The sequence below is a fragment of the Panthera tigris genome, chromosome A1, assembly GCF_018350195.1.
Source record: "Panthera tigris isolate Pti1 chromosome A1, P.tigris_Pti1_mat1.1, whole genome shotgun sequence".
NCBI lineage: Eukaryota > Metazoa > Chordata > Mammalia > Carnivora > Felidae > Panthera > Panthera tigris.
Window position 1 is genome coordinate 941,348 of NC_056660.1, and position 15,526 is coordinate 956,873.

General features: G+C 43.1%; 1 protein-coding gene across 2 annotated transcripts in view; it reads left to right on the forward strand.

Moving 5' to 3' along the window:
- Window positions 1-406: 406 nt before the first annotated feature.
- The window catches only part of ZMYM2 (zinc finger MYM-type containing 2), a 103,805-nt gene continuing 88,685 nt past the window's right edge, over window positions 407-15,526 (forward strand). The window contains exons 1-2 of one of the 2 annotated variants that reach the window (XM_042959365.1): window positions 407-607; window positions 2,934-2,999. In XM_042959365.1, the coding sequence (XP_042815299.1) occupies window positions 429-607; window positions 2,934-2,999 (245 nt within the window). In that variant the 5' untranslated portion in view covers window positions 407-428. The remainder of the gene's footprint in view (window positions 608-2,933; window positions 3,000-15,526) is intronic. The other variant, XM_042959737.1, reaches the window with a different exon arrangement.

A 15,526-nucleotide genomic window follows, 5' to 3' on the forward strand; every position in this document is an offset into this window, starting at 1 on the left:
TAAATAAAGAACAGTCTATTTATTGCAATTAGCTCTAGGTGGAAGGATTACTTGATTTTTCAAGTCACAGTGAATGAATAAATTTCAATTTCTGCTAGATTATGCTACGTAGTAAACGTCTAAAACACGTTTAACGGCAGTCTTTACTGAGAACTTGGATGATTAACTCATTAAAAAACTCGTGTTCCTCATCATCGTGTTGAACTTTAAATTGTAACAGAACACGTCTACGGATTAATAGGCAGTGTGTTAGATAATCATGAAATTGAGAAGTCTAACTTATCCATCCATTTACTACCCAACACCGTCAGTTGTAATCCCACGAACAACCGCTAGGGTGAGACGAACGAGGCCCCGCTTTCATCTTTACACGGAATCTTGGATGTCGCACGGCACCCTGACGTGCGCCGAAGACGTAGGTGTAGACGATGAACAAAAGAGAAGCCCCAGCGTCGATGTGGCTTCTCCGGGCACACCCGCCCCGGGGCGCGCCGCCACGCGGCGCACCGTCGCCCGGCTCCCCGCAGCCAGGCCGGCCCCGGTCGGGCGAAGCGATGGAGCAGGCGGTGGAGTGGGGACCCCATCGACCGTTGAGGACCAGCAGATGGTGGAAGGCAGTGGGGAGGCCGGCTAGAGGCTGGGGGAGGGCAACCGAAAGGGGCCGCGGAGGAGGACGACGGCAGCGGCGAGGGACGCACCGAGGGGAGGCTCCGGCCCTTCCAACAGGCGGGAGCCCAGCTCCAGGGGAGCCCGCAGCTTCCTCCATCTTGGTTGATGGAGGCGGGGAGCGGCGTCTGGGTCCCTCCACCGTGGCGCCCGTCCCCCAGGGCCCCTCAGACGCAGACGCCGGCATCAGGGGCCGTCCCCCCGGCCGAATGGCGGAGCCCAGTTGGGGCTTCGCGGGAACAAGTTTCCCAGCCCCACGGGGTCTGGTTTTGAACTGGTCCCAAGTTCCCACAGCAGTCCCGACAAAATGGAGGACGTCGTCTCCTCCTGCAGCCATGACGGGAGGTGGGGGGACTATTCCCCACGGGGGTGAGGCGAGGGTGGAGGCGCTCCCACTCCCCGCGGCACGTTCGGGAACCCACTTCACCCGCTGCCCCGACCTCCCACTTTCAATCGCTCCAGCCCGTGCCCGGGCTCGCCCCTCTCGGGGGGCTTCAGGAACTGGACAGGGAGGGCGCTGGGGACATCGAGGCCGCGTCTCTCCTCGGGCAGGGTCGTTGGGAGCGGCTGCAGCGGCCTGGGCGCCCAGGCCCGAGCCAGGGCAGGCGGCCACGGCCTCAGACTCGCGGGCTGTCCCGGGCCCTGGAGGGCACCCCGGGCGCCCAGGGCCGGAGCCCGCGGCCGGTGCAGCGGGCGGCGAAACTCGGGCTGCCTGACCCTGACGGACCCGGGGGTGGGGGCGGGGTGGGAGGCGGGGGTAAGGAGGGGAGGGGACGCGGCCGAGGGCCGAGAGCGGGCGGAGGGGGGGGAGTGGAACGGCGACGCCGGGGGGTGTGGCCTGCGCCTGACGGACAGCCCTTCGGACCACCCCCCCGAGGGGGGTCCTGAAGGAAGGCAGATGTGGCCAATGGACGTGCCCGAGGCGCCGCGGCCCGCCTTTCCGGCCGGCCAATGAGGGTGCGGAGGGCGGGGCCTCTCCGGGCTCGGCCGCACCGCCGCCTCCTCCGTCTCCTCCGCCTCCTCCTCCTCACCAGCGCTAAACCCGGGACTGGACCGAGCGGAGTTGTGCGTGTTGCCGAAGGGGGGTGGGCCGGGGGAGGGGAGGTTCGTTCCGCGGAGCCGCAGCCAGAACCGGGTGAGGCTTATCCCCGCTGTCTTTCCAGCCCAGGTCCGCCGGTAGTGGGGGTGGCTGGGAGCAGCGCAGCCTCGGGAGGAGGAGGCGGAGGCGGAGGCGACTGGGGAGGCGGAGATGGGTGAGGGCAGCCTCCGGAGCCTCCCACCGACCCGGGATTAATACCCCGCGGCGCGGCCGCCGTCGCCGCTGCCGCGTCGGGGCCTCGGGGTCTCCTCCGGGCTCCGCTCATGTCACAGGCGTCTTCGCGTGCGGCCCGAAGGGCTGCGAGAGTGAGGGCGAGGCCGGGAGGGCTGGGTGAGGCGGACGCCAGAGGCGGGGGTCGCTCGGGGGGCGGGGGTCGCCCGGGCCGGGGCGGTGGGAGGTCGCGGGGTATTTTTCCCTTTCTTTCTTGCGGGGGGGGGGCGGAGGAGGTAGAAAGGTGGGGGGAGGGGCGCCTCAGTTCGTTCTCCCGCTCTCGGGGCTGCGCTCCCACTGTCTCCGCGGCAGCCCGAGGTCCCCAAGTTTTTCGGGGCGAGGGTGCTGCCTCTTCCCCCACCGGGTCCCCTCCGTCGCTCTTCTCTTCCCTGGGCTGCGCTGCGCGGCTCTCGCTCTTCACGTATTGTTTGGCTGGGTCTCTAATGGCGGACGGGGAGGCAGCGCTGCCGGTCGCCGACTGCAGGGGGGGGGGGGCAAGTCTCGGGCCCAGGGCAACTGCTTGGGGCAAATGTGGGAGATAGCAGCCCGGCGGTGACGTGAGCCGCCCCTTACCTCCGAATCGGTGCCCCGAGTGGCGGGGATGACGCTGGGTGGGCAAATTTAGGAGGGAGTGCAATTCCCCTGCTGGCGTCGAGGCAACGTTTTCCCTTCCCCCCCCCCCCCCCCCCTTCCCAGTAGCAGGCTTGGTGCCCTCCAGCCTCCTCCCTCCGGATTTTGCCTTTCACGTGGGCTTTGGTCCCAAATATATGTTTTGCGCCGTTTTGCTCCACTTTACGTAGGAGGGGATTGTTGGTCGCGGGCTGTGGAGCAATAATAGAGGGGCCAAACCTCCTTGACCTCTTACTCCCTTCTCGGCCTCCCCTTGGTGGAATGGGCTTTGGTTCTCCCACCTGCTTAGATGTTCCTGATCCATTTGCCATTTTTGCTTTTACCCCAGGACCAGGAATCGCCTTCAACCCCAGCTGGTGCATCTTTGGCAGAAAGTGAGGAAAACACCCCCATTGTGAGTCCTTCGCCTCTAATTTGTTGCTCTGAGAGGACGTGGTTGGGTTGTAGGGGTCTAGCCAAGGGACTTGTCTATCCCCGTTGTTTTGAGGGGGAGGAGCCTTTCCTTGGGTGGCAGCTGCCCCCGGGGTGAAGCCTGGGTAATGGCTGGTGAGGCAGCTGGGAGTGGGCGCTGCTGTTTCCACCGCTGCAGACATCTCTCCTGCTGCTGCAATACCAACCTCAGCAACCAGACGACGGGCTCCTGCAGCTGCTCACGTTACCCGGGAGGAGGGGTGGTGCAAAGGAGGGCATATTTCTGGTGCCCTCTAGAGTTCCAAAGTGGGAATTGAAGTTACTCGTTGGAAATGCTGTGCATGCAACCATCTTTAACACTTTTTCTCCCTTTACAATGGATGATTGATTGTAGGCATTGGAGAAAATAGGCTCACTGAACTTTTTGTTTGTGTCTAATCTGAAAGACGAATTTCGACTCTTAGGGCTCGTGAGTTGATGGACGGCGCGAAGTCCGCTCTTCTAGTGTTCTAGCTCATCCAGGTGGTTGACCAACCAGTATGCTGATGACACTGGGCCACTGCTCCAGTTAAATCTCCCCCCGCCCCGTCTTCGGTGTTGATTGGTCTTCACTGGAGCCATTTTTGGATGTGTCACCTGAGTTACTGTTTAATGCTTGTAATCTGTTGGTTTTAAGGAAACGGTCTTGTAATACGCTAGGTAGTGGAATAAACATAACTTGTCAGTTGAAATCAGTTACAAAATATCAATGAAGCCAGCACTCTGGACACATTGTATTTCCTGAGCTCTGGTCACATTGTATCTCATGGACAGTTGATATTGTAACGTGTAGATTTCTGTCAGAGGTGACAGAAATACAGTAGCTTATGCTTAGATTATTAAGTCCCTAATGGTTCAAAAGATAGCTAATTGAAGACGAATATTTGCCGAATACTGATTGCGAATGATAACGCGAGGATGTTAATGTATATTTTAATACACAACATTCTAGACACACTGCAGGGCCCTTTCATGTATTATTTCCTTTAATCTTAGCAGTTATCCTGCGGAGTTATGAAAATAGCACATATTGACCCCTTAGTATATGGCAGTATAATTCTGAGTTTTAAAAAAATGTTTGTTACGATAACTTAAATTTGTGAGTGAGGATAGTATGCTGAACCTTTGTGTACCTGTTATTTATATTCCATAATTATCAACACATATCCAAACTGATTTCTAATATGCATTTAATAATTTAATCCTCACAAAATGAGGTCCTCTCTGATAGTGTGACACTGTGACAGATCAGTGATATAAGTAGTTTATATTCCTAATTTGTAGAGGAGGAAACAGAGGATACCCAGGTAGAAGTAGTATTAGTATAAAACAGGCAGTTTGATTACAGTGCCCAAGTTTAGCTCCTATGCTGTCCTGTTTCAAAGTACTTAATATTCTTGTTTTACACATTTAGAAATTGAAACACTGGAAGAGCCAAGGTTAGAATTCTCTCAGCTTCTGTTCTTTTCCTAGAGAAGAGTGTGTAAACAAATAGCAAATGTTTGAATCTTACTATCTTTTTAAAAAGTTCTAGAACTGCAGTTGTCGATTAGATTATTTTACTGTCTTATTTAAAAACTGTTTTTGAATCAGAAGTAATATGTTCCCTTTTTTCAGTATGTCTGTATACATTTTAGGGTCTATAATTGTTTCCTAAATACTGCAGCTTGAATGAGTATAACTTGTCTCACGAGTTTAAAGCTCTTTTCAGGTATTAGATCATTCAGATAAAATGGATCAAGGATCAAATCTTTCACATAAATGGGCAAAGTTTATATTATCAACACATAGTTTCATGAAAGATTTAACTTTGTCATATTTTTTTCCTTTGTTCTCAGGTGTGATGTGGGGAAGGTTGGTAATTGGTTTATATTTAATAGACATTTGGGGAGGAGGACGTAGAAAATGTGTAATCTGGATTATCTGTAATGTCAACACATATATACTAATGAAGGCCGTGGTTCGTTCTGATAATACCAAAATGTTGTCCTTGTTCTGCTTAATGATTGAGCTCAGAATTTAAAATTCCTTTGCTTAAAAGACACCAACTAATGGTGCTTTAATGTGCCAGATAGTAAGATGAAGATAACATGATTTTTAATTGACCTTGGCTAAATAAGTTCTTTATTATACTTACTGTCAGACACTTAATGTGAGTTCGGTGCTTTTATGTGTACTTATGAAGTGTTTTGGCAGTTAAAAATACGTTGCATATTTATGGCATCTTTCTTCAGAGCATCCTTAACAGTATGTATTCCCATCTCCTGCCTGCCCTTTTACACACTTGGAAGAAAGATACAGGGTGGTTTCTACTTTTCCCTGTTATATATATAATCTCATGGGCCGGACCTTTGTATCTCATGTGGTGGGACAACCCCGTTTCACTCAGATATCACACAGGTGCTGACATGAATGTTTTCGACTTTTGCGTGATACGGAGCTTAATGTACCATCTTTGTATAACAGTGTTATTAAAGAGTCTTCTATTTTGCCCTTGTTTGAGGTACATAAGTGCATACTCTTAATACATTTGAGACAAAGTCTGAAAATCAGATGGTATGGTAAATTACTGTGATGGAAAGAATATATATGAAATCCTGGAACACTCTTCGTTGTCAAAAGGTGTATAATCGGAAATTTTATATTTTTTGTTTTCTAGGCGTTAATATCTCTGTCTATCCCCTTAGCAGTGTTACTAATGTACATATTATTATGTTGAATAATATTTATTTTAAGAAGACTGGCATATTCAGTTTGCCTGTATTTTTTAGGTGAGCACAGTGGATTCTCAGATAGTATTTTGTGAAGGACATTTTAAATTAGGAAACAAGCATAGAGATTACTTTGTCTCTGCATTTCCCATTTTTTAATTTCAGTTTGTTAATTTTCTCCTGTTCCTGTGAGATCATAGAATTGGGATTAAAAAAAATTTTTTTTTAATGTTTATTTGTTTGTGAGAGAGAGACAGAGTGCCAGTGGGGCAGGGACACAGAATTTGAAGCAGGCTCCAGGCTCCGAGTTGTCAGTGCAGAACCTGACAACGGGCTGGAACTCAAAAACCGCGAGATCATGACCTGAGCCGAAGTTGGATGCTCAACTGACTGAGCCACCCAGGCGCTCCTGGAATTGGGATTTTAGACTTGAACAGGAGTTTTGAACTATTCAAATCTAAAAGTTCTCAGCGCAGCGAATCTGTAAGACCTATAAAGTCTGTGAGAAAAATTGCTGTTGGATAAATTCATGATTTGTAGCTTATTTTTTATTTTGGTTTGGCAAGAAAATTGTTTTACATAGTTGCAGGCACATTTTTTAAATCTGCAACCTGTTTTTTAAACAATTCACTTTGTAATCTTAGGTTTCTGTTATTAAAATAGAAATGGGAAGGGAATTAGGCGGGCCAGCACCATTCACATACTTAGTAATGAGATAAGTTGGTCATCTTAAAATGTCTTAAAATTTGGATCGCAACACATTTTGAGCTTATCTATTTTATTGCATATTTTAAAATCTATTAATTTTTTGCCTCAGGTTTCATTCAACACTTGTAGCACTCTAGAACTGCAGAAAAAAAATTGTAAACCAATGGAGAAATCTATCGTAGAGTTAAAAATTGATGTGTAGAGAGGTTTGCAAAATCACTTGGTCACATGATTAGTTTGGGATTTGTTAGTTCTATTTTATTTTTAACTTCATAGCAGTACATTGAAAGAAGTAATACAATTGAATAAAAATTCATGGTCTTTAATTTGAAAGAAGGATATGACCATTGGGGTTTTATTGTTACTGATTTGATTAGTGTCTTATAAGTATTGATATTTACTGTTACAAGATATGATTTAAGGGTAAACTTCGGATATTAGGATAAGTAGGTAATGAATATTTCATAGCTCTGATTTAAGAAAAAACTTCTGAATATGTGTTTCATTATCATGTTATCTAGTTTTTGTTTATCCTTCTTGAAGAGTTACATTACTGTTAAAGAATTTTAACCACTCTTATTTTTATTTCTTTAATGTTTTTATTTATTTATTTATTAAAAAATTTTTTTTTTAACATTTATTTTTGAGACAGAGAGAGACAGAGCATGAACGGGGGAGGGGCAGAGAGAGAGGGAGACACAGAATCTGAAGCAGGCTCCAGGCTCTGAGCCATCAGCCCAGAGCGTGATGCGGGGCTCGAACTCACGACTGCGAGATCGTGACCTGAGCTGAAGTCGGACGCTCAACCGACTGAGCCACCCAGGCGCCCCTTATTTATTTTTGAGAGAGCATGAGCTGGAGAGAGAGAGAGGGAGACACAGAATCTGAAGCAGGCTCCAGGCTCTGAGCTGTCAGCACAGAGTCTGATGCGGGGCTTGAACTTGTGAACCAGCAAGATCATGACCTGGGCCAAAGTTGGGCGGTCAACCCAGGGTGCCACTAACCACTCTTTTAGTGTCAATAGACTGCCAAGGGTCAGGTTTCTCTTCTCCAGAGGGTTCTAGATTTTTTTTCCTCTGGTGTTCTTAGTGAATTCAAAGATCAAATTCGTTACGTGAATTTAAAATTTAAAGGTTAAGGGATGCCTAGGTGGCTCAGTTGGTTAAGTGTCTGACTTTACCTCAGGTCATGATCTCGCAGTTTGTGAGTTTGAACCCCGCGTCGGGCTGTGTGCTCACAGCTCAGAGTCTCGAGCCTGCCTGGAATTCTGTGTCTCCCTCTCTCTTTGCCCCTTCCCCACTCACGCCCTGTCTGTCTGTCTCTCTCTCCTTCAAAAATAAACATTAAAAATTTTTTTAATTAAAATGTTAAAAAATATACCTAAACTAATAAAATGTTATATGTCAATTTGATCTTAAATTTTAAAAGGTTTTACAACATTTTATTCTTAAATTATTAAATATTTTAGTATGATTCTGATATTTAAAATTAATATTAAATTGTAATTTAAGATAATTGTAATTTCCTAGGAGTAGAATTGTTGCAACCTCATTAGAATAATTGAGAATGATATTATAATTCTTAGAGTAAACTTCTTTTTAACTGTACATTTAGGTTGGATTAAAAAATACTTAAATGGCTATTTTAAGTAAGATTGTGGTGCTTACTTGAGATAGAAGAAAGTTCCCAAAATGTGACAGAATGAGACAAATTCTTCAGTTTTTTTACTTTGTGGCCGTGCCGTGTGTATATTACTTTTGCTGGAGTCACCTAGGTAGAGCTGTTGTCTGGATTTAGTGTTACAAGAATTTGGAACTGATACTACGGTTCTGAAACCAAAAGACATTACAGTTTGAGACTTATTTTTTGTAATACTATAGCAATTTTATAATTTATTTCTAAGAAGCATGTCTTTTGACTAAGAAGAGGGATGTTTCTTGGATTATTGAGTTCGCTGGACCAGACTGAATATAGTTTAGGGTAATCAGAAATCACTTATTAAAAAAAATGTGTATTATAACATTTACTATATATCAAGTAATTGTAAAAAATGTGTTAAGAGTTGGCCAGCCCTCTCTTTGCCTCAGTGCTTGGAAGAGCATTTCATTTAGACTTCTAATGCTATATTCTAGGACTTTAATTTGGAATTTGTAAGCTTTTGGTTAGGCCAGTGATGATCAGATTAGTTAATTGTGTTTCCAGTTCTATAGCATTAAGGAAATGTTAGAGTAGAAGTAAAAATTCAGTCTAAATAAAATTTTAAGGGGTACCTGGGTGGCTCAGTCAGTTAAGCATCTGATTCTTGGTTTTGGTTCAGGTCATGATCTCATGGTTTGTGGGAACCAACCCTGCGTCAGGCTGTGCACTGGCAGCACAGAGCCTGCTTGGGATTTCTCTCTCTCTCTATTTCTGTCCCTCCCTGGACTTGTTCTCTCCCTCTCTCTTTCTCTCTCTCTCTGTCTCTCAAAATAAACATTAAAAAATGAAATTTTTATTTTATTCTTTTGTTTTAGATCTCTTTGTATTATGTATCGTCATATTTTACTTATCTGTCTGTCTGTCTATCTATTTATCTATCGAGAAGAGAGGCAGGGAGAGGGAGAATCCCTAGCAGGCTCCGCACTGTCACCTTGGAGCCTGGCGTGGGGCTTGAACTCATGAACCGAGCTGAAACCAAGAGTCGGACACTTAACTGACTGAGCCAGCAGGGGCCCCTTTATTGTTATATTTTAATTATTTCAGTTTATTTGAATTAATTCTGGCCCTCACATGGTATCTAAATTCTTACATGTTCATGGTTCTGTTTCTAAAGAAATGAAAATTTTGTTTTTGTTTCAATTTTATAAAATCATTACTATAAAATTAATCTAGTTTTAACTTTACAACTTTAATTATTATGCATATTGTCTCACTTTGTGTTTTTATTTTTGTTTGAGTCTCTTAAGATTGTATAGTTCTGGTTCTTAAGTTTTAACTCTTGCCTAGGAAGTCATTTCATTCCAGTTTTATGTTGCATATCAAAGAGAAGCTTCTGTTTAAGTTAGTCTTTGTCTTTCATGACCCTGACTCCTGACTTCTATGATGCCTTATTTTCTTCATTTGTGTATCACATTTTCCATCCTTATGTCCTTGCCCAGCTGTTTTCATCCTATCTTTCTCCTGGGTTTAAGTGTCCATTTCTCTTCTTCATTTCTAACTCCTTTTGCATTTAGAAAAAAAATACCACATAGTCTGTGTACTTTTTTTGCTGTACTTGTATGAGGCATATCCAAATTTTAGTAAACTTTTGAATTTGCTGAGATCGTGGAATGTGGGTGTGGTTCTAGTGGTATGTTGGGGCCTCACATGGAAGGGGAACTAGTGGGACTTAATTTTAGAGTTTTTTCTGCCTAAAATTTTTATTTTTGTTACTTGATGTTGCTAGGGGATTTGCAGTGTGACATGAGTTTGAAGACGAGAGATTTGGGTTCAAATCTACCCTTAGGAGGGAATTTTTGGGGTGATGAAAGTTTTCTTAAACTAGATCGTGTTGATGACTGCATAAGTATATAAATTTACTAAAAATTTTCACTAAAATGAATAAATTTTTATTACATGCAAATTATGCCCTGATGAGACTGTTAAAACCAATTTTGCTCTACCATTTATTTACTAGTTTGTGATCTCTGGTAAGTTATTTAACCTATGAGCCTTGGTTTACCCATTTGATAAATGTGTATGATGATGCCTGCTTTTTTGTGATTGTTATGTGATAAGAATTAAAAATAATACAGAGTATATGACTGGCCAATAGATGTGCAGTTAACAGCAGCTAAGATCTATAATCTGTTTTTTTTTTTTTTTAATTTTTTTTTTTTTAACGTTTTTATTTATTTTTGAGACAGAGAGACAGAGCATGAATGGGGGAGGGTCAGAGAGAGAGGGAGACACAGAATCTGAAACAGGCTCCAGGCTCTGAGCAGTCAGCACAGAGCCCGACGCAGGGCTCGAACCCACATACCGTGAGATTGTGACCTGAGCCGAAGTCGGACGCTTAACCGACTGAGCCACCCAGGTGCCCCGATCTATAATCTGTTTGAATGGATCAAATATGAGTTTCTTGCCAGTAGACTCACTGAATTGAATGCTCATCTGATAGAAGGAATTCTCTTTATCTTCACTGACTTCTCTCTGCCTGCTCCTTTGTTGGTCTATAAGAATGCTAAAGTGCTCTATCCTTCAGAATCTCTACAGAATCTTTTGCACATCTTCTGCTTCATTTTCCCATACTTTTCGAAGAAATTTCACTGATTTCACTCACAACACTATACAGATACTTTTTTTGAGGTCACTGGTGATTTAATAGTCAAATCCTTAAGTGCTTCATTTTTGTCTTAATTCTGTAGCATTTGGAATTAAATACTCCTTGAAACTCTTGATTTCTGGGTCTGTGAAGTAACACGGTTTTGTATTTCTGACCGTCTCCTTCACCTACCCTCGTTAGACTCTCAAATGTTGAGACCTTTAAGTGTTCTTTTATTCTAAGGCACTCCACTCTCTCTAGTTTTGTTTTGTGTGTTGACCATAGTCCGTTTTGTTAGATAATAGGGATTTATATATACAAAGCAACTTTCATTCTATTCCTTATTCCAGTCTACAACCAGATTAATTTTTTCTAAAACCCGGTCTGATCACATCTCTTAGTTTGTAAAAACTTCAGTGATTCTTGTTGGCATGTGAAACAAAATAGGAACTAAGCTTTAAAACCCTTAAAAAGAAAGCAATTAGGAAATGTCATATGTGATTTTTAGGTAGGTTCTCAGTGTTCATTTTGAGGAGACAGTCATGTAAATGAATGAATATAAACGATGCATAATAGAAAATACACAGACATGAATAGTTACATGCATGTCAGAAAGGACAGTTCTTTCCTTATTTATTTTTATTTTATTTTAGAGAGGGAGAGAGCATGAGCAGGAAGAGGGGCAGAGGGAGGGAGAGAGAATACCAAGAAGGCTCCATGCTCAGAGGGGAGCCTGACTCTAGGCTCGATCCTATGAATCTGGGATCATGACCTGAGCCAAAATCAAGAGTTGGTCGCTCAACTGGCCGAGCTACCCAGGCGCCCCAGAAAGGAGTTTTTAATACTTTGGTTATAAAAATAAAACATGCCCTAGTGGTGCCCGGGTGGCTCAGTTGGCTAAGTGTCCAACTTCGGCTCAAGTCATGATCTCATGGTGCATGAGTTCAAGCCCCACATCGGTCCCTGTGCGGAGAGCTCAGAGCCTGGAGCCTGCTTCGGATTCTGTCTCTGTCTCTTTCTGCTCCTCCCCTCCTCATGCTCTGTCTCTCTGTCTCAAAAATAAATAAACCTTAAAAATAAATAAAAACAATAAATAAAACGTGCCCTTAAGTACGAAAATCTTCAAGTACTAAAAAAATGTGGTGGAGAAAATGGAAGTTCCTCCTAATCCCATTTTATATGAGATGTTTCTGTTTTTAAATGTATTCCTATAATTGTTTTCCCTGTTCAGCATACTAATATTTCGCACGTATACTGTTATCAGTAATTGACATTTTCTACACAAGTCTGACATTCTTGTAATTCCTTCCCTATCCTTAGGTTGCAAAAGTCTTCAGTTGATTAATGTTTGAATTCTAGTGGTCGGTATATTAGAATGGTTCATGAGTCTCAGTTCTTTGTGATTAAGGGATGGTGTATAATGAAAGGTATGTGGACTTAGGCACAAACCCTGGTTTTGTACCTAACAGTTACAGTATACCATAGGAAAGCTACCTGATTACACAAAATAGCTTACTCATCTGCCAAATGGGGTAACAATAATATATTTAAGATATCTATTATGAGGTATATTTTAAGGTAGTTGTAATGAGTATGGTACCAAGTATGTCTTTTAAAATTGGTAGTTGTTATATTAGGTGTGTGATAAAATTCAGAGACAAAAAAGTAGAACTCAAGTCATGAAGGGGCTGAAGAAAAGGGATAAACTGAAATAAGACTGCCTCTGCTTCAGAGTTTCACCTATTTATTAGACAGTTTAAAAAACAAAAAACTGTGGCTGTTGGGTGGTCAGTCAGTTGAGTGTCTCACTTTGGCTCAGGTCATGGTCTCGTGGTTCGTGAGTTCAGTCCCCACGTTGGGCTCACTGGTGTCAGCCTGTCAGTGCAGAGCCTGCTTCGGATCCTCTGTTCCTGTCTGCCCCTTCCCTGCTTGCGCTCGCCCAAAAATAAATATTTTTTAAAAAGTAAAAAAAAAAACCCCAACTACATTGAATTGTAAACGATAGGTAGGATTGTACATTTACTTTCCATAGTTTGTCTACCAAGGAGAAGAAAACACAGATTTTCTTTGGTATACTCCACGTTCTTTTTGTATTCCTTTCATTTTAAGAGCAATCAGTGAATCTCTGAGGAACATATCTCTAGGAAAGAATTCTAGTAATAAATTGAGTCTTATAAAACACAGGGAATAGGTTTTTATTTAGTAGTAATCTGTATTGGAAAAGTAGACTCAGTACCTGAAGCTTTTTTGAATCTGTGGTTTCATTTGCTTATTGAGGCAGTTATTATTGTGTCTTTAGGTTAGATGAGTCAGTCTTTTTTTTTTTTTTTTTTTTTTTTAAAGTAGGCTCCATGCCCAGCATGGAGCCGAATGTGGAGCCCAACATGGGGCTTGAACTCACTACCCTGAGATCAAGAGCTGAGCTGATACTAAGAGTTGGACGCTCAACCAACTGAACTACCCAGGCGCCCCCCCCCACCCCCCATTTATTTATTTATTTTTTTTAGTAAGATGGGTCTTAATCATGGGACTTTTGAATTCAGGTAAAGAAGATATATTCTTTTTAAAGCCATTTACTCAATAGTGTTAAAAAACATTGGGAAACAAAGTGATTACACTAGATCATAGATTAGGAATACCAAGTGTTTTAAGAATAAATGAATGTTTGTTTCCAAATTAACATATGTAGTTGAAGTTTACTTGTGTTGTTGTAGATTTTAAATTATGTTTGGAGAAGGAAGTGCGGGCTTATTTAGCTTCTTTGGTTAAGGGTTAAAGAAGCTAGGGTAGGATAACCTTTTATTAGGGTCGAAGATTAACCATGTTACCAGTTATGTATGTTGAGTATGGAAGTAGTAAAAAGTCCTAACCAAAGATATGGGGCAGATTTCAGTTTTTCATCTTTTGAGGACTTTATTTTAATTTCCTATTCTATAATGGGTAAACTGAAGCTCAAGGGTGAAATGATGGTGCTTTGGACAACAGGAAGGGAGGGGGAGATAGAGTTAGAATTCACTTGTGGGGAGGTAATAGTGGGATAGCAGAAAAACAAAACAAAGAACAACCCAGAAAAGTTATTTGTTACCTCCCTTTATTAGAGAAAAATAGTAAATTTTGGCCAGACATTACGTTAAGTACGGAGGATGCAATAATAGACAATAAGGACATAGGTCTTTGCCCTCATGGAACATACAGTATAATGGGGGATACAGATGACAAAGTAAACTAAATTACAGGGGCCCTTGGGTGGCTCAGTCGGTTGAGCGTCCGATTCTTCATTTTGGCTCAGGTCATGATCTCATGGTTTGTGAGTTTGAGCGTTGGTTCCAGGCTGTGTGCTGACAGTGCAGAGCCTGCTTCGAATACTCTCTCTCTCACTCTCTCTCTGCCCCTCTACACTCGTGTCTCTCTCTAAATAAACTTTAAAAATCGAAAAAAAGCCCATAAAATTACAAATTGGATAACTATAGCCGAGGAAATGTGTGTGATAATATAATAAGGGAGAACTTACTTAGACCAGGGATGATGGGTTAATTAAATGTTTGACAGAGAAAGATCTTGGGAGAGTGACATTTACCTTTATTTTTTTAAGTTTTTATATAAATTCCAGTTAGTTAACATACAGTGTAATATTAGTTTCAGGTGTATAATACAGTGATTCAACACTTCCATACATCACCCAGTGCTCATCACAACAGGTGCCCTCCTTCGTACACCATCACCTGTTTCACCCCTCCCCTCCCCCATCCACCTCCCTTCTGGTAACCATCAGTTTGTTCTCTGTAGTTAAGAGTCTGTTACTCGGTTTGTCTCTTTTCTTCCTTTTGTTCATTTTTGTTTTTTGAATTCCACATATGAGTGAAATCATACGGTGTTTGTCTTTCTCTGACTGACTGATTTTCCTCAGCACAATACTCTAGATTTCATTCTTTTTTATGGCTGAGCAGTACTCTACCGTGTGTGTGTGTGTGTGTGTGTGTGTGTGTGTGTGTGTGTACCACAACTTCTTTATCCATTTGTCGTGGACACTTGGGCTGTTTCCATAATTTGGCTGTTGTAGATAATGCTGCTGTAAACATTGGGGTGCATGTATGCTTTTGAATTAGTATTTTTGTATTTTTTGGGTAAATACCTAGTGTGATTGCTGGATGAAAGTTTCAACTTTTTGAGGAACCTCCATACTGATTTTCAGAGTGGCTGCACCAATTTGCATTCCCCCCAGCAGTGCAAGAGTCTTGCCCTTTCTCCACATCCTTGCCAACACCTGCTGTTCCTTGCGTTGTTGACCTGAGCCATTCTGACAGGTGTGAGGTGACATCTCATTGTAGTTTTGTTTTGCATTTCCCTGGTAAGCGACGTTGAGCGTCTTTTTACATGTCTGTTGCCATCTGCGTGTCTTCTTTGGAGAAATGGCCTCTCATGTCTTCTGCCCATTTTTTAATTGGGTTATTCATTTTTTTGGGTGTTGAGTTTTATAAGGTATTTATTTAAACACTTTTAAATGTTTTTATTTATTTTTAAGAGAGAGACAGAGCGCGAGCAGGGGAGGGGCAGAGAGACAGGGAGACACAGAATCTGAAGGAGGCTCCAGGCTCCGTGCTGTTAGCACAGAGCCCCACGCGGGGCTTGAACCCACGAACTGTGAGATCATGACCTGAGCCGAAGTTGGACGCCCAACTGAGCCACCCAGGTGCCCCTAGTTTTATAAGTTATTTATATATTTTGGATACTGACCCTTTCAGATAGGTCGTTTGCACATACCTTCTCCCA